This window comes from Mercenaria mercenaria, chromosome 17, assembly GCF_021730395.1.
Source record: "Mercenaria mercenaria strain notata chromosome 17, MADL_Memer_1, whole genome shotgun sequence".
Taxonomy (NCBI): Eukaryota; Metazoa; Mollusca; class Bivalvia; order Venerida; family Veneridae; genus Mercenaria; species Mercenaria mercenaria.
Genome location: NC_069377.1, coordinates 51,582,107 through 51,601,854, shown reverse-complemented (window position 1 = coordinate 51,601,854; position 19,748 = coordinate 51,582,107). Strand labels below are relative to the sequence as shown.

Here is a 19,748-nt window from a genome sequence, read left to right as displayed (position 1 = left end):
CGATCCGGTGAGGATACCTGTTAACGTTCTGTTGTGTTATCAGTAAGAAATATTTTGAAAATTGGAATTTCAAAAACGAAATGCGGAACAACTCTCTTCACTAGAACCTTCATTTGTATGTTATCAATATAGTTTTGAACGTTTTACTGATGACATGTTTCCATCACTTATTTTCATATCAATTCCGCGTTGATATTTAATAAATTAATGCAGTTACAGATACCGAAACCTTAGGAACGTGTGTGTGGCAATTTGATCCAAAACGTCAATAGATATCATTTATGGTCAAGTTCATTTGGATTTGGATATTTTTCCATATTACCAACAGATTCATACAGGTAAAGCATAGGCCTTTTTTATTTAGTGTTCAGTAGATTTCATTAAATAGAATTTCATTAGACTATATTCTGTTGTTTGCTTCACAGAAACTCTGCATAGACTGGATGAGTCCAACATGAGATAAAAATACCTATGCATATTAACAGGGAATAAACCAGTTTTGAACAGGAAAATTAAGCATAATGATTCAAATATATGTATAGAAAAAATAATGTCCGTGATTTTTGTACATTTTTATGTTAAGTTTTCAAACAGATCTTTTGAAATAGTACTTTATTATCCTGTTCAACTTTTAACATTATTGGTTTTTTCTGTTCATCAAACAGACTAAAGTTGCACGTTGTATGTTCTGCGATAAATAATTGTTGACGTACCATAGAGAGAACATCTTGCAATTAATTATGACGCCAAATTACATCAGGACTTCCAATATGTATCTACTTGGATGAATGAAGTTGTATCATAATATTCAGTCAACAGGTATTTTAGAATTAAAATGAGCAGTGCCATGGGAAAACCAACATAGTGGCTTTGCGACAAGCATGGATCCAGACCAGCCTGCGCATCCGCGCAGTCTGGTCAGGATCCATGCTGTTCGCTTTCAAAGCCTATTGCAATTAGAGAAACCGTTAGCGAACAGCATGGATCCTGACCAGATTGCGCGGATGCGCAGGCTGGTCTGGATCTATGCTGGTCGCAAAGCCACTATGTTGGTTTTCCCATGGCACGGCTCAAATGAAAAAGGACTTTTTATGGTTTATCGTATGATTCAGCACGGTTCGTCATTCAGATACCTGCATGTTTTACAACGAGGGCGTTAGTTCCTACACATCTAAACTCTCAACTGCTGTGAATAAGACAATTAACCACACGGTGGCCTTTGTTTTTTTTTAATGGTATGCATAACATTAAAGTCTTAGATGGGTTCAGTTGCATCTTTTTTACACTTTTTTATATTCAGCTAACCAACTAACCAACTAGCCAATTTTCCGCCAAGCTCTGATTTTGTGCCGAAATCTTTTACTACGTTGACAGCCAATGGCCGATTTGGGCCGATCTTTTTTAAAATGTACATGTACGCACGCCGTTCGTCTGATGTAGTCCAAGTAATTGTTTCTATGAAAATTACAACTTTACAACGTTACAGGTCTATCGTGATGCCATTTTCGAGATGACATCACTCAAAAGACGTTAACGTTACAACGATAACTACAACGTAACTCAAGTTCAAACAAAATTCTTTTAAATCAAAATATACCATAAGCACCATCGGATTACTAGTTTATGAGAGAATACAGACATGTGCTCTTTAAATAACAAAATGGAGACATTAGTATTTTGCTGAAAATATCCCTTTTACATTTTGTATTTGAGGAATGTCTCAAAATGTCGTGTGCCTTCTTATATTTTTATGTACAAAATTGAGACCTGTATCTTTTATATACATTTGGTGAATATTTCACAGGCGTAAAAAGCAAATATATATCGTAAATAAATATTGTTAACCCTATACATATTTCATGAGAATATATATAGGCAACTTGCTTTTGAAAACATGACCCTTAAATTTCAGTTCTATTTATGTTGATAGTAACTACAGTTGTTGTTAGCCAAGGGTGTCATCTTAAATACGTTTAAGGCAAAAGAAAACTGAAAGCAAATACTTCAAGTATTCTTGTAGATAAACCATACTTATAGGAAGGGTGGGCAACAAAATTCAGGAAGTGAAAGGGTTAACCCTTAGCCTGCTGGTGGCAATTGATTCTGCCTTTGCGACCAGTGCAGACCAAGATCAGCCTGCACATCCGTGCAGTCTGATCATGGTCTGCACTGTTCGCCATTCAGTCAGTATTTTTTTGGTAAGCACCCCTTTTAACAGTTAATGGTACTGTCCAAATTGAAAGATGGACCAGTCCATTTTAGAAATTTAGCAGGCTAACGTTTAATGAAAAGTCTCATACTCAAAACCTGATCACTATCAAAATGCGCGCTTTATTGTACTTGTTACCTAGTATCGTCCATTAAGAAAATAGTAAGTAAACAATATTATTATTGTTTTTATTTTATCTTTTTTTTTTTTTTGTTGGCGATGAACAAAGTTAGCCTAAAACACTAGTGTGTATGGATTTTGTAACGATGCGCGTGCACGTGTGGGCGTGTGTGAATGTGCGTATCTTGGTATAATATTGATAGCCTTTACCAGTGACTTCTTTTGAGTATCATGAAAGACACAGTTCATGATTCCATAGTTCAGAGTTTGTTAAATATCTATGCATCTGAACCATGATCTGTAATAACACTGCGATAAACCACACGAAGGCCTTGTTTATTCTCATTGAAATATTATGACAGAAAAAATTCTGTACTACGTATATCCGAGAAGTAATCAACCGGACATCATACAACGTTTTAACGTCATTATGTTTTCTCACTGGTCCGCGCGGCAATCGTTATTTATCACCAAAAAAATGTACATCTTTATTTTATTTAACTGACAAGCAAACCCGGACACGTTAAATATGGTTGTTGTATCACCACATTGATAAATATGTAATGTTCACCGACCTTTTAGATAACGTATAGTACATTGTCCTTCAGGAATATGAAACACAAAAACAGTGAGTTGTACTTATATGAAAATGTCGATTTACGTCCACTTGAAATATGACTCTTAACATCCGGTATCACTAATTAAATTAGTAATAATCTTTAAAATGGATCAGACTTATTCAGTTTAAACAAGTGGATCAAAAAGTGCAGTGAGGATAATATCGTATAAATAGCTTCCAAGACTACTAAATTATTTTCGTATTATTTGTGTGTTTATAGTTTAATACGCGCGATAAGTTTTATCAGTTTGTCAATAATACTCAACATGTGTGATTGTTCATTTCTAGACTTTAAACATGAGGTTTGAATGGGGTCCGTGAAATGGATTGAAGACATTGTTAGATAATAATTTGTGTAGAAGTTCAATGTTTTCGATTTGGATTGCAAACAAAAGACAGGTATAGTATCATTTCTTATCAGTAAATGTCACTTCTTTTTAATACGGCGAGTGGGGGTTCTTTAATAGTTCTCGTTTACGTAATATTCACAAAGAATCTAAATTAACAGTAGGATTTCAATATAAGACATAGATAACCTGCAACAATCCTTGGGATCAAACCCTGAATTCCAGTTTTATTGAAAACTTAAGCCAATCAAGGGCACTAATTGAAATCTGTAACACTATAAAACAAGTAATGCTTCCACAAAGATTGTCAAGAGCTTTTACTAAAACGTTAAGTCATATTTTTATTGTTATTACATGGTTATTTCAAAGTTTTTATGGTAGAACCGTTAAAAGCTAAAAACTAATACTGAAGTCTGACTCCATGTATGAATAGATTTCCACACCGTTGCTATAACAGCTATAGTACATATGTAAGAAAAATATATTGTAAATTACTGGTTATTTATTTGAATATTGTCCGGTTCCAACAGAGATTTCTGAGACTATATATTACCGAATATAACCGGTTGTGTTTAATATTTGAAGATTAAACCATACGACCTGAATTGTGTTGTTGTTACTTAACACAAAGCAAATTACTTGAATTGCTGCTAGATATATAATCTTCAATGCAAATCTTGGACACATCTTATATTCCCGGAATGATACACACTATAAGTGTCTTTTAGGTTGGACGAGGAGATTAAAACAATCTAATTTGATCTCGCTCGTTGTGTTTCAACTCTTACTAATATATGACGTCCATGAAACAACTGGGGTATGCACCGCATGATCCAGACGCCTCGATCGCGCATTTCATATGCTGTCGCTTAAACCTTTTGAATTTAGCACCATCTGACGACTGGATGGATTTGATATTGTCGCAACGTTTAACTCATATACACAACATGTATAAATTATGATTACGAAATTCCTTGTGTCAAGTCATTACATAATACTTAAAAAGAATTAAGTCCTCAAAATCAATTCATGACTTTTTTCATTTATTTGATCTGCAAAAAGAAATGCTGTCCTTTATCGCGACAAGCATTTACTAAAATATTTACAAACTGGTTATGTTTTACTCGACGGGAAAGAAAACCTTGTCGGAGGCAACACAATCATGATAACGTTGCTATTGGCAACGTTTAGGGTATAGAAAATGTATCAGAAGAGTATTTTGTATTATCAAGCAACCTTTACGGAACAAATCGACCCCTTTTTAATCAGGTAGATCACAGTGAACCACTGATGAATAGGAAATAAATGCATTTTCGTTGTTTATGTATTTACAGTATGTTTGTTTCGAGAAATTGTGGGAAAATATATGTTAACGTTGTGGTCAAACTCTTATTATCTACATTCCTATTTGTGTTCATGGTTCAGCTGACATATCTTCATACTTACAGAGGTAAATATGACACAATGAGTTTTTTTTCTAAATATATATATATAGGTGTGTATCATGGCACTTTTTTTTTTTTTTTTTTTTTTTTTTTTTTTTTTGTAGTTGGCCCGGTGGTCTAGTGGTAATACGCTTGATTGTCAATCTAGAGTTTCGGGATTCGAATCACGGTCCTAACACTGAAACTTGGGTGTCTCCAACCTAACTAAGAGGCCAGTACTGGTTCTTCCCAGGAAAGAAGGCTTCTCGTGTATCGGTGCTATACATTTGGCACGTTAGATAACCAGACTTCGCAAAGAGCTAGGCTAATTTAGCCAGTTTGACCTGCATCTAAAAGTGTTTCTCCCTCACTCAGCCCTTGGGTCTTTGTCTCACTCTGTCCTTCTGGTCAGATTGTTCTTTGTCTGTACTAGTAGGGGATGGGTTTTGCGCCCTGAATGGCTGTCTTTGCGCTATGTAAAGCGCCTTTGAACCTGCTTATCATGAAAAGGGAGCTATATACATATAAATCTGGTATAATACACATGGATACATTTTACCCTTTCAATTTGGTTTGGTATTCATGTTAAAAAAATATTTCATATGTAATATTTATAAACGTAGAAAGGAACTAACGAAGGTGTCGGAGCGAAAGTGACCTTAGTACATACAAATATAGACGCACACTCAGAACAGTTTTGTTCCTGCTTCTTGATAGTAGATATATATAATATTTATTATGTAGGCTCCATTTATGCAATGTTCTTTGAGACAAAAACTTTCCGTCCTATGCCTATCGTCTTCCATCCCAGTTTTATTGACGAAATTATCATTTCTTTGCTAGGGAGCAGTTCTCTAGTTTCAACTGAATATATATTTTATACTTTGCAGTGGAAGAAAATCGGTCGGATCACACACAACAACTCACACGAAGTCCAAACAATGAGGTTTGTGAAACTTTCAGGGGAAACTTTACTTTTAATTTGTCATGGACAGAATGACGAATGACAAGTGGGCAAAAGAATAGTTAATGCACATTTGTTTTATATTCATGTAATTTATATAGTTGTCTATATATTGATACCAAAATACCAAAATACATATACTAACCTAACTAAACAAGACATTTATACAGTGTCCCTGATAACTTGTTGTTGACGTTACAAGTATCTATATAATTGTACATGAAACACTTTTTTAAAACCGCATTTTATCGCCAGGTCCAATGTCTATGTTTTAAGTGTCTTTCGTGTAATTGAGCCTACTAATTGTTGCAGACTGAAACAGGTCAAGTGTCCAATATGAATAAATTCATATAATTGAGCTGCACCATGAGAAAACCAACATAGTGCATTTGCAACCAGCTTGGATCCAGACCAGCCTGCGCATCAAAACCTATTACAATTAGAGGAACCGTTAGCGAAAAGCATGGATCCTGACCAGACCGCGCGGATGCGCAGGCTGGTCTGGATCCATGCTGGTCGCAAATGCACTATGTTGGTTTCTCATGGTGCGGCTCAAATTCATATTTAGTGTATTATAAAACTGTTAAATGCGTATACTTGTCCATGCTATGTAGAAACTAAATTGTATTAATCATGGCGTAGTAATATCTAAAGTTTAATTATATAATCAGGTGTGGGCGTTTTTCTCTTCTCTTTGACAAAAATTCTCATTAATACCTACATCCGAGGGAAATGGGAATGTTGTCTGTGACAGTTTGCATTACCTACATACCCGAGCAATTGTTCTGTTTGACAATTTTCATCACATATATTTCCGTAATACGGGTTTTCCTATGTAAAACTTTGCATTACCTGAATGCCCGGACAATGGGAATGTTCTCTGTGACAATTTTCATTACCTGCATCCCCGGACAATGGGAATGTTCTCTGTGTCGATTTGACAGAACACCTTTCGCCCTCAGCCTTTGCTTTTAAAGTAGGAATCCCAGATCACATTTCATACCATAAATACTGTTACAGTCAACCGAACAAATCCTATATATACTATAATTTCTATGTACAGTATGATATCAAATCAATATAAGCTTTTGTAGAAAAAAATGCTTAAAGACGTATTAGGCCTAAATTCATATTTTTGAAAATATGAATATTTATTCTACAGTATCAGATTTAACACAACACTGACATGTTTGTGTGTTAAAAAAAAAAACAGAAGTGTACGTCGGGTTTAGAAATAATAAACACATAACATACGTATAGCTAAGTAAGCAGAATGTACTACCAATAAAAATCCTTGATATTTTTTAACAAATTACTGTGATTAAAGATATGAGATTTAACTTCGAATGTAGTTCAGTTAGATATTGTATTGAGTCAAGTTAAGTTCATTTGAAAATCTAAAGTAAGTAAAGATCGGATATCTACATTTTTCTCTATAGACAGAATTGGCTTTTGTATTCTTTATCAAGGTAATGTACATTTGCGTGCATCTTTAATAATGCACAGACTATACTACTATTATGATATTACAATGCTGGAATATGTAATTTTTTTATATTGAGCAGAAATGTTCGTTTGTTATAGATAGTTTTGTGAACTTAAAGAGTGAATACTTTATTAGGCAGAGTTTGTATATTCATAATTATGTTCGTACAAAACAGAAGGCCACGTCTATACGCGAATACCTTGCGAAGATTCATATATGCATATATTAGAACGTCATTTCTATTATAGTTTGCAAAGACATAACATAAAGCCACTTTTATATTTAACTCGGATAATTTGCAAAAATGAACTTGTCCGAACAGAAGGCCACTTCTCTATCTTTTACTCTGATACCTGACAAAAATGCATATGTTCGTACATTTCTGGAGGTCACTTTTATATATTATTTGGATAGTTTGCAAAGATTCACGTGTCTGTATATAAGGGAATGCCATTTCTATACTTTAGTCAGGTAATTTGCAAAGATTAATATATCTGTATATAACAGAAGACCATTTCTTTCTTTGGATTATTTGTAAACATATATATATATATATATCCGCACGTCACAGAAGCTCACTTCACGGGAATATTTCACTCTCATAATTTGCAAAGATTCAAATGTCCATTCATAACAGAAAGAGGCCACTTCTATACTTTAATCGGATATTTGCAAATGTCTGTTCTCAAAGATGCGTACGGTACTTAATAGAAGGCAATTTTATACTTTACTGGTAACTTGCAAATATTTATTCACATATCCGTACATTATCCGTACATTATAAAAGGCCAGTTCTATAAATTAGGGCCCTACTCAAATAATCATCAAGTTGCAAAGAACATAAGAGAGGTAACGTGTAATAGATTTTAAAATGACGTCATTAGCGTTTAAACCGCTAAAATTTGACACTAGTGTGTAAAAAGACCGACGTTCACTCATTATTTTAAAGGAGAAACAAAAGCTGCAAAACAAAAAGCAGAAACTAGAACATGTTATTTTACAATGCACAGATAAGGTCAGTTAGAGAAGCCTTGTTATGTACTGTTAATCACTGTCACATTACATGCTGCATTGATGTTGGACACGAAAAAGAACATGAGACTGCAGTCGCTTTACTAACAATCTGGTGTGTAACATTTTGTCGAATATAACAACTGCATCCGATGCACGTACATGTACGCTTTACTAAAATTACTTTGTCTATAATTTAACACTGGAAGTTAAACATGCCAACTGTTTTCCGGATCATCTTTTAAAGGGACGTATACTTTGAAATTAGAAAAAAGTGGGTGGGGTATGATAAAATTTACCTGCAAAAAAGTACAAAGTTTTGGTACATGAAATGGATACTGTTTCAACTGTTATAAGTACACAAAGGATTGCTCACTAAAATAAAAATGAGAAAAACTGAAACAAGAAAGTTATTGTTGAATTACATAAGACTCATTGTGTACATTCAAAGTCAACAATTAATATTTTTTGTGCGAAAATAATAGTGCTTTACCTTGTCCAAACATTTATCAATCTCCTACAGATTCTAATTTAAAGAAAAAAAGTGAAATAAATTCACTGTCTTGACTTTCATTTTGCATATGTAAGCTATAACACATTATTTAGTTTGTTTACAAAGTAGTGCATAAGAAAAGATATGGTGGTCAAGGAATGCCACATTCCAAAACTAAAAGTGTATATTCCCCTTAATACATTAAACATTTATCGTTACAGAAGTCGAGTGGCTTACAATAAGGGCCTAGAAATGTTTCCATTATTAATTTTCAACTTGTTATTCATGAACTACACTTAAATATGAAAACACATTGAACAAAACTTTTGAAAATGTATTGTCTTAAAAATCCCTAAAATAAGGTATGAAATTTGGTTCAGAGGTCCAATCAATGTGTATATGTACACAGCAGGAATGTCAATGATCAAAACTGGACGAATATACAGTTATCCTCACTTTAATGTCATTTATAATTTGTCCTTGAATTCTCCGTCATACTTTTCATAACTCTGTTTGCACGAGTTGCACATGAATGCTGTTATTCACGTAAAAAACGGGGTCAGATAAGTTGTAAATGCAATATCGTCTAAACGTAATTAATGGATTATGCAGTTCAAGAAAAACTTTATCTCATAATGTAATGAACAAGTATAATGTTGTACCAACAACTATACTTAAACTGATCTAAGTAGCAGTCGGTTTAGAAGTGACTTTATTGATTCATTTTGTGTTTTGTTATTGTTGTCAAAAAGTATAACGGAAGTGCCTCACAACTGAAGCGGAAACCAGTTTGATGCGCAAAGTAGTCCATTGTAAGTAATATTTTTTGATAAATGTCCATAGAAATTAATAATTTTCTGATATTAAAGACGAATCTCTGAATAGGATTCGTTATTTGATAAGAAATTATAATCATCGACATGTTTTTTTTTTAAAAATCATACACGTGCTGACACTTAAGTTGTCTCCAGTTGTTTATTAGAGTTACCTTTCGTCCGGCGCAGTAATACTTTTTGCAGTGAATCGCCAAGAAGTCGTGGGAAAATTAAAAACCATGTAAATAAACTAAAATTAACCACCTTTTCAAGATCAATTTCAAGTGATCGACGTTATGCATTTAACCCACCTGACCTGTGTAGCATCTTAGATATCTGTTCTAAGGTATTCATTGTATAGAATGTCATGTTATGCCCTTGCAATGCTAATCCCACTCTGATTTTTTTGTTTACATTTTTTATCAATGAGAAGTATGACGTCCATCCCGAGCTGAAATGACGTGGCGTTAAATTTTTATATGTTTAAGCAAACCTGGTGTGTTAGAAAGAAAATTTCATCCCTTCAACATTATTTGTAACACTGGTATTGTGAAAAACCTGTTTTTTCCTTATACAAAAGCTAAATATTTTGTGTTGAATGTACTTTCACAAAGACCTCTGTTTTCCTATTACATTCATAGTACCACATCCTTATCCACAAAGTACTGAATATTACAGGTGTCCATCAGTATTATATCAGTTTAGGAATATGTTTTTTATCTTCCCACCATCGATTTCTTGAATATGCACCCCTTCCTCATTTCTGTATGAACTGTGAATGTAGCAATATGCGTCCCCTTAACATTTTTTGAATTGATAAAAGAAAAGTGAAACTTTTTATGCCCCCGAAGGGAGGCATATAGTTTTTGAACCGTCTGTCCGTCTGTCGGTCTGTCGGTGTGTCCGCAATTTTCGTGTCCGGTCCATATCTTTGTCATCGGTGGATGGATTTTCAAATAACTTGGCATGAATGTGTACCACAGTAAGACGACGTGTCGCGCGAAAGACCCAGGTCCGTAGCTCAAAGGTCAAGGTCACACTTAGACGTTAAAGGTCATTTTTCATGATGTGCATTCGTGTCCGGTCCACATCTTTGTCATCGATGGATGGATTTTCAATCAACTTGACATGAATGTGTACCACAGTAAGACGACGTGTCGCGCGAAAGACCCAGGTCCGTAGCTCAAAGGTCAAGGTCACACTTAGACGTTAAAGGTCATTTTTCATGATGTGCATTCGTGTCCGGCCCATATCTTTGTCATCCATGGATGGATTTTCAAATAACTTGGCATGAATGTGTACCACAGTAAGACGACGTGTCGCATGCAAGACCCAGGTCCGTAGCTCAAAGGTCAAGATCACACTTAGACGTTAAAGGTCATATTTCATGATAGTGCATTGATGGGCATGTCCGCTCCATATCTTTATCATTCATGCATGGATTTTAAAATTACTGGGCATGAATGTGTACCACAGTAAGACGACGTGTCGCGCGCAAGACCCAGGTCCGTAGTTCAAAGGTCCTAAACTCTAACATCGGCCATAACTGTTCATTCAAAGTGCCATCGGGGGCATGTGTCATCCTATGGAGACAGCTCTTGTTTTTCTAAAAATACAGGGTATGTTTCTACTACCATGAACTCGGTCCAAGTTTTATTTTTTAATACATTTAAACGTCCATAATTTTGAGTTGTCCCCTCAAAAAAACATTACAGGACGCCGCCATATTGTTTATATACAAGAAGCGAGGCGACGTCATTTAGCATTACGTTCTATGGGGAAAAATACAAAAATGAACAAACCAACTTGAAAAAATTTTTTTTAGAGAAACAAAAAAGTGCATAGAGATATAGATCTTCACTATATAAAAACATATTTTAGGGCATCATAAGGAAAAATGATGTTAACCAGATTTTTGGGACAGACTTTAGTATCCTAAGTGCCAAAATTGTATAAACGAACATATGACATAGTTCTACAGTTCATGCAATTTCGCCATATTATCGATGAAAGGCTTGCGAATTCCATTGTGTTTTCTATCATTATATGCATATTATTTTTCTTTCTTTTTTTTTTAGATCATTTGACCACATTATCTGATAAATACAAACTTTCTTTTACATTTAAAGCATTATATATAATTGTGTGTCGACTTGAATGGCATCTTAGGATTTCTCCTTGTATGTCAGGTTTAGGAATGTAATTTCCTGATAGGTGGTTAGTATACTTGCGTTAACTTTCCCTTTCCTTTGCGATACTTGTCAAAGATTTGTTTTTCAAACAGGTATGTAGATCCTTCTTACAGATAAGCAGACAGACAATATTACAGCATTTAATAATAAATTACGAAGAATGTCGGCAGGCATAATTTAAATCCTCGGGGGCGTGGGGGTGGGGGTTCAACTATATAAAGTCATCATTCGGATACTAAATTCCGTTTCGGATTAAAATCTCTACATGTAATAAAATTGTCCACAAAAAAGTACGATAAGACGGATTATTATTTAAGTAGGTTTCCATCCTTTAGACTTGGATATACCTCGTACAACATCCCTTTGGAAGAATACATTTGTACCCATATTGACAGCTCCAATAATGAATTTACGCAAGGCTCCTTTATTTATAAACGCGCCCATATTTGACAAACCTTTACTATAGTAATTCGGAACATATTTTGAGATTTATTACTATGCCTGACCAAAAAAAGACAAAGATCGAACAGGATTTACCACGTCCAAAGAACGTAGCCTCCAAAAAACAAAACCCTTTTTTAGTTTAGTCCTGTTTTTATAGATGTGTAGACAATAGACATGTACACAAAATACAGAAACGAAATAAAACAGATAGCCAACAGTGACAAAACAAACACATATAGAAACACACAGTGTGGCACCGCCTTGGATCATTCAGTGGCAAAACACCACAACCACCTAAATGCGCGGTATCCCGTATTCTTAATTCCCTACCATACTTGGGAGCTACAGCGTAGTATAAATCAAAGCTTTCCCTGTAAACACTTACTGACAAAAAACCTCGACATACAAGACCAACCACTTCGCACTCCAAGCAAATCACGTGACGATGGTAAAACTATGTGATCCCAAAATGGCGACTGTTTGCCATGCAAATTGACGTTTATGTCATTACCTTTAAGAACATAATGAAAGTTAACAATGTATCTACAGTTTGCAGTGTGCGATTCGTCAAATTCTCGGACTGTATTAAAAATACCGCCAAGTAATTCCGTTGCTTACATTTTAGGAGATGCGCGTCACAACACCAGAAAAAGAAGTAATTGTAGTTTTACTGTAATATTTTAAGTTTATTTTTTTGCTCGTTTCACAAGCAAAATGTATAATATTTAACTACTGAGACATAAACTTTGTACAACAAAATTTAAAGAATGTATAACTATAACTCAGTTGAAGTTCAGCCCAATTTATATGTGATGGCAGTGCCTACTGTAATAAGGGGAAGTAACACTGTGTTGGAGTTTGATATAAGACTCCAAACTTGTCGTGTAAAAATATCATACGTACTCAATGCCTTAGCAAAGCGATGTATAATAAGAGGACACTATAAACGGTCTGACGAAACCGGCCAAAGCAGTTCAGTCCCGACTGGCTCACCTGTTCTGTCAAACGCGTGAAATACGTCCAATTGTAAAAGAACTGAACAAAAAATGTGAGATATTCACAAAATGATCTGATCATAAGCTGTTGTTATTAAACATTTTATAATCTTAACAAAACAATGGAGAATATACTTGACCCAGAATCTTACAAAATTTGGTAAATAGCATCCCTATAGGCGTCAGGTTTTTATTTACCTTAAAGGGTATCCAGTTAGCATATTTTACCAAAGTAACTTTTAAATACTAACAATTAATGTAAAAACGGTTCATCAAATAAATTTAACTTGACTAAATATATATACTAGCTATGCCATGAATAACAGCCATTTGTTAAAAAATTTTAGGGCTGATACACATTTATAATATGCTGAGCTATACATGTATTATGTGTGTACTATTTCCAAACTAACGCACAGTTCTGTTTATATGGACAAAAATGATAATTTAATGTTTACATACACACTATTAATTATTCATTTTTAGCTCACCTGAGCACGAAGTGCTCAAAGGTGAGCTTTAGTGATCACCCTGTGTCCGGGGTCCGTCGTCGTCCGTCATCCGTCCGTCCGTCCGTCCGTCGTCAACAATTTGACTGTTAACACTCTAGAGGTCACATTTTTGACCCAATCTTAATGAAACTTGGTCAGAATGTTACCCTCAATAAAATCTTGGACGAGTTCGATATTGGGTCATCTGGGGTCAAAAACTAGGTCATCAGGTCAAATCAAAGGAAAAGCTTGTTAACACTCTAGAGGTCACATTTTTGGCCCAATCTTAATGAAACTTGGTCAGAATGTTACCCTCAATAAAATCTTGGACGAGTTCGATATTATGTCATCTGGGGTCAAAAACTAGGTCATCAGGTCAAATCAAAGGAAAAGCTTGTTAACACTCTAGCGGTCACAATTTTGGCCCAATCTTAATGAAACTTGGTCAGGATGTTACCCTCAATAAAATCTTGGACGAGTTCGATATTGGGTCATCTGGGGTCAAAAACTAGGTCACCAGGTCAAATCAAAGAAAAAGCTTGTTAACACTCTAGAGGTCACATTTTTGGCCCAATCTTAATGAAACTTGGTCAGAATGTTACCCTCAATAAAATCTTGGACGAGTTCGATATTATGTCATCTGGGGTCAAAAACTAGGTCATCAGGTCAAATCAAAGGAAAAGCTTGTTAACACTCTAGAGGTCACAATTTTGGCCCAATCTTAATGAAACTTGGTCAGGATGTTACCCTCAATAAAATCTTGGACGAGTTCGATATTTGGTTATCTGGGATCATAAACTAGGTCACCAGTCAAATCAAAGGAAAAGCTTGTTAACACTGTTGAAGCCGCATTTATGACTGTATCTTCATGAAACTTGGTCAGATTGTTAATATTGATGATCTTAAGGTCCAGTTTGAATCTGGGTCATGTAGGATAAAAAACTAGGTCACCAAGCCAAATCAAATGAAAAGCTAGTTTACACTAGAGGCCACATTTATGACCATACCTTAATGAAACTTGGTCAAATCTTGATGATCTATAGCTCAAGTTCAAATCTGGGTTAGGTGGGGTCAAAAACTAGGTCACTAGGTCATATCAAAGGAAAAGCTTGTTAACACTCTAGAGGCCACATTTATGACTATATCTTCATGAAACTTAGTCAGAATATTAAACTTGATGATCTTTAGGGCAATTTTGAATCTGGGTCATGTCGGGTCAAAAACTAGGTCACCGGGTCAAATCAAAGGAAAAGCTAATTAACACTGTAGAGGCCACGTTTATGACCATATCTTAATGAAACTTGGTCAGAATGTTAATCTTGATAATCTTTAGGTCAAGTTTAAATCTGGGTCAGATGGAGTCAAAAACTAGGTCACTAGGTCATATCAAAGGAAAAGCTTGTTAACACTCTAGAGGCCACATTTTGACTATATCTTCATGAAACTTAGTCAGAATGTTAAACTTGATGGTCTTTAGGTCAAGTTCGAATCTGGGTCATGTCGGGTCAAAAACTAGGTCACGGGGGTCAAATAAAAGGAATAGTTAGTTAACACTTTAGAGGCCACATTTATGACCATATCTTAATGAAACTTGGTCAGAATGTTAATCCTGATGATCTATAGGTCAAGTTTAAATCTGGGTCAGGTGTGTTAAAAAACTAGGTCACTAGGTCAAATCAAAGGAAAAGCTTGTTAAGACTCTAGAGGCCAGATTTATGACTGTATCTTCATGAAACTTAATCAGAATGTTAATCTTGATGATCTTTAGGTCAAGTTCGAATCTGGGTCATGTGGGGGCAAAAACTAGGTCACCGGGTCAAATCAAAGGAAAAGCTAGTTAACACTTTAGAGGCTACATTTATGACCATATCTTAATGAAACTTGGTCAGAATGTTGATCTTGATGATCTTTAGGTCAATAGGTCAGGTGAGCGATACAGGGCCTTCATGGCCCTCTTGTTTCAAATATGAATTAGGGTTCTAATATATCCGTCTCCTATTTGGATTCGTAAGATTCTTGGCCACTGCAGTAATCCAGTCGTAATAAATAGTGATGCAAAGAGGCTTTGGACCCTTCTGTATGGAGGCACACAACAGGTTTGTGGTGAGCGCTTTTACAAGCAAATGAAAGTCTCTTCCTCTTTGAAGAGACTGTTCTAAATGCCAACAAGGACTGAACAACTCTTAACTTTATCTTGTGGCCTGTTTTTCCGGGTCCCAAATAATGTTTCCTTATTTCCTTGTCTTCTGAAAGGGTATTGTGAACTGTCGTATAAGAGACGTTAGGTTTTTACATATATTTGCATAAGCATTTTAGCATTTTACATATCTTGTTTTTGCGCTATTGCTGTAACTTTTATTTATATTGACCTTGGTGGGGATTAAAAATGGTCTAGAGTGTTTCTCGGGGCAATGGTACTCCAGAGTGTTTCTTTTTTTTTCTTTGTCTTTTTTAAACTGTCTGTTTACTTTATGTACATATCAATGACACATATTTATATAAACTGCAGTAGGGTTTCAGATATTGGGTAAGATAACCATTGTTTTCTTTTTTTACGTACAAGGATCTCACGGACTCAATTGAACCAGAGCCGCATGTTCAACGTGATAATACACCACCGTTAAAGTACTTTCCAGATTTGTTCTTCAAGCCTCCACACCAGCCACTTTTATACGGAAAACCAAGAAGGAAGAAAGGTAACATTGTATATCTTTTATTCTATTTTAATTGAGGGTCCTTGGTAGATTTCTGGTGTTTCATTTGCACAGAATAGAGAAGTCTGTCTGTCAATAAAGTTATGGACCTTACATTGCCATTGTTGTAAATGCCGTTGAGCACCATGTCATAAATTGAACTGTTTAATTTTATGCCCCAGTGAAAGAACGGCTTCCGCTCAATAACCGAAGAATGCTTTGGCTTACAGTTTTCAAACTTCATAGGATGATTACATATGGTCAGTAGATGACTTCTACTGTTTTGGGTTTCCGTAGGTAAAAGGTCAAGTTCAGTTTGACCTCGCGACTGAAAACGCTTTCCGGTCTTTACTTTAAGTATCCGTTTGCCTACAGTAATCTAGAATAGCTACCTCTGGTCAGTAGGCGATGCGCTGTTTTGGATCAGTATGTCAAAGGTTAAGCACACACTAATCAGTTTCTGCTTGTGCCTCACGTTTTTTTAACTTTATAGAGATATTGCCTCTAGACAAGAGATTGAAAGTAAAGGACACAGTGACCTTGAAACTAAACACGATTTTCTACTTTTATCTGAAGCACTTTTGGGCTTTCACATCTCACAGAATGATTGCATGTGGTCAGAAGATGTTTTGTATTTTGGGTCAATATGTCAAGGGTTAAAGGTTTGAAAACGATTTCTGATCAAATACTGGAGAAAGTCTTGGTCTACAGCTGTCAGTCTTCATTGGATGGTTGTCGCCAGTAGTCAGTGGATGACCTCTGTTGTTCAAAGCTCGAGAACACAGCGTACAGAAGTACATACCAGTTTACCTCCATCAGGCCGCCATTGAGTGTTTTACAAACAGCTCTTGTCTCTCTTCTGAATTTCTTCAGCAATCAAAATTTGGAAACCGGGAAGCTTATTATATAGATTTAAACTGAATTGCTTGTCTTTCGAAGAGTAATAAATTACACAAATGATACTAATAAAATACTTTTTTAACCTGCTTGATGATTGGTAAAACAAATAATGTTTCCAGATGCTTCCACACTTATTTCTGAACAAACATATGCAGTTCTTGCTTTAAATGATACGTTGCTTAAGATTATACTGACCCAGAATTTTTATGCAATACGGACCTGAACAAAAACCTGAAGAAAAAAACTGAGTGGAAAAGGTGGCATAATGATGAATACTTGCAATTCAATGTAAATAAACAGATATTTGTTTTCATGGTCGGGAAATATAAAAGTTGAATTAAAAAAGTGTTAAGACATTAAAAATACTGAATCGTAGAAATAATGTATACTCTTATGCACCGGACCTTTTGATGGAAACAAGTAAAATGATGATTTTGCTTTCAGAAAAGGAAACAAGTTACTATGTCTAGTAACTAGTTTACCGTTCGTGAAGTAGGGAAAAAACATAAAATGATTTCCCAAACGTGAAGTTTCCTCTACTGATCAGTATGATTAAAATTTGATAATTTGTGAGCACAATATCATACACGTTACACGTAGTTGATAATGCATACACCTCACTGAATAATTTCTTTACCGTTTGCTCGAAAACTCCATGCAGTGTTTACGAAAATAATTGCACACCTTTGCTATGCATACCTTTGTTCATGTACAAAACCTTAAAAATTAAAGGCTAGTTACTAATTACCTTCCTGTGGAAAAATAGTGGTTCATCTTTCTTCATTGAAAGTATTTTGTGAATATAATCGAATCATGACTGCTCTATTTATTCCATATGTGTTGGTATTTATTCTTTCTTTCAGGATATTTGACCATTGGAATACCATCTGTCCAACGACCAAACACAGAGAGAATATATCTGTACGATACTCTGGATTCTATACTCGAAAAGATGCCTGAGAATGAACATCAGCAAATCACATTAGTAGTCATGGTCTCTGATGCCAACAAAACATATAATAATGAATTATCTACAAGTGTATATAAAAGATATAAAGCGTTTTGTGATCATGGAATTATCCATGTTATCAACACGGTTGATTGTATATATCCTGATTTAGATAATGTCAAACGAACGTTTAATGATTCTCAGGCGAGATTAAAGTGGCGAGCGAAACAAAATATAGACTTTGCATTTATGATGCTATACAGCAGAAATGTATCTGAGTTTTATATTCAGCTGGAGGATGACGTCATCGTGGCTACAGATTTTATACAAGATATTCGAAATGTTATCGCGAGTACATCCCAGACTTGGTTTCTTTTAGAATTTTCTCGTTTAGGTTTTATAGGCAAATTATTCCGGTCTTCTGATTTGGAATTCGTTTCAATGTTTCTTTTAAAACATTATGATCTCGCTCCGTGTGATCTACTCCTAGGAACAATTAGACTTGAAAAGGGACAAAAGAAACCTATTCATACAAATAATAGTCTGTTTCAACATATAGGTAAATTTTCATCTTTGAAGAACAAATTAATGCCTTCCGTAGATAATACCTTTAAAGATGTTTCACAAATTGACTTGTATGAAGATTTACCTTTAGGCGATAATCCGCCAGCACAAATCAACACATCAATGATAATCTTCGATGGTCATATCCCCAACCATGCATACGACAATAACAAAACTACATATTTTTGGGCAAAAACACCAAGGAAAAGAGACCATTTTACATTGACTTTTGAAAAACCCTGCAACTTTTCTAGAATAATCATAACTTCAGGAGAACGTGGAACAAAAAAAGATTCGTTCCTAGCCTCGGCTTTGCTTTATTCAGTGTCAACCCCGCTAGAGGCGTCTGACAGAAAACATGCATGTGTTAATAAATTTTTGAAACTTGTAAGTCTGGTGGATGGTGAAATTGATACCAAAGCTACAGGAACATCTATTCCAAGTAACATTAAATGCTTAAGAATTTCGGCGACAAAAGTTATTAAAAATTGGATTATTATAAGAGATATTCAATTGTTCTTGAAGAAATAGAATATTTATGATCAGAGATATCACATATTGTAAATATGGGCAATACCTCAGGGATGCTATATGTTATAAAGGGCTGTAATATTTTTCACATTTTTTAAAACAGAAATTGTATGCATTATATTGTATTTGATAATTTCAGACACTAATTTTATCCAGTTTGAACAGTTTGAAATATTCTGTTATTTTGTTTTATATAAATCAAGGCCTACAAAAGCACATTGATAAATACATTTATTTCGCTATTTACTCTTGGTGTCCCATTCTTCAGTCTTCTGCACTTTTCTTTTGATGATAGTATGTAAAACAATCCAAGTTTTCTGCTCAGGATTTGTATGTTCAACGTTCTTTAACTTCACAAGCAATTAACGTTAATTGCGTGGAAGGAATTATTGTTCCTTCTCAAGAGAAGGAACACTTATGGTGAACATGTCACACTTGACTGAGCATGTAATGGATGCAAGGGTATCATCAGAGGAATCCGATTTCCCGTAGGGCGCCGCC

At 35.0% G+C, this 19,748-nt stretch overlaps 1 protein-coding gene across 2 annotated transcripts; it reads left to right on the top strand.

Annotated features, from left to right (window-relative positions):
• Positions 1-19,489, top strand: LOC123536118 (alpha-1,3-mannosyl-glycoprotein 4-beta-N-acetylglucosaminyltransferase C-like). Of its 2 annotated transcripts, XM_045318944.2 has the most exons (6): positions 1-338; positions 3,237-3,347; positions 4,630-4,745; positions 5,610-5,665; positions 16,174-16,306; positions 18,067-19,489. In XM_045318944.2, exons 3-6 carry the CDS (start codon positions 4,631-4,633, stop codon positions 19,245-19,247), a joined length of 1,485 nt encoding a protein of 494 aa, XP_045174879.2. In that variant the 5' UTR covers positions 1-338; positions 3,237-3,347; position 4,630; the 3' UTR covers positions 19,248-19,489. The 2 variants fall into 2 exon arrangements, with proteins under 2 accessions (XP_045174879.2, XP_045174878.2); XM_045318943.2 differs by lacking the exon at positions 1-338 and having other exon boundaries at positions 2,856-3,347.
• The last annotated feature ends 259 nt before the right edge of the window (positions 19,490-19,748 follow it).

Coding starts and splice junctions, on each gene's coding strand:
- LOC123536118 (XM_045318944.2), top strand. CDS start 4,631: ATGTTTGTTTCGAGAAATTGTGGGAAAATATATGTTAACGTTGTGGTC. Junction 4,746..5,609: donor ATATCTTCATACTTACAGAG/GTAAATATGACA, acceptor TATACTTTGCAG/TGGAAGAAAATCGGTCGGAT. Junction 16,307..18,066: donor AAAACCAAGAAGGAAGAAAG/GTAACATTGTAT, acceptor TCTTTCTTTCAG/GATATTTGACCATTGGAATA.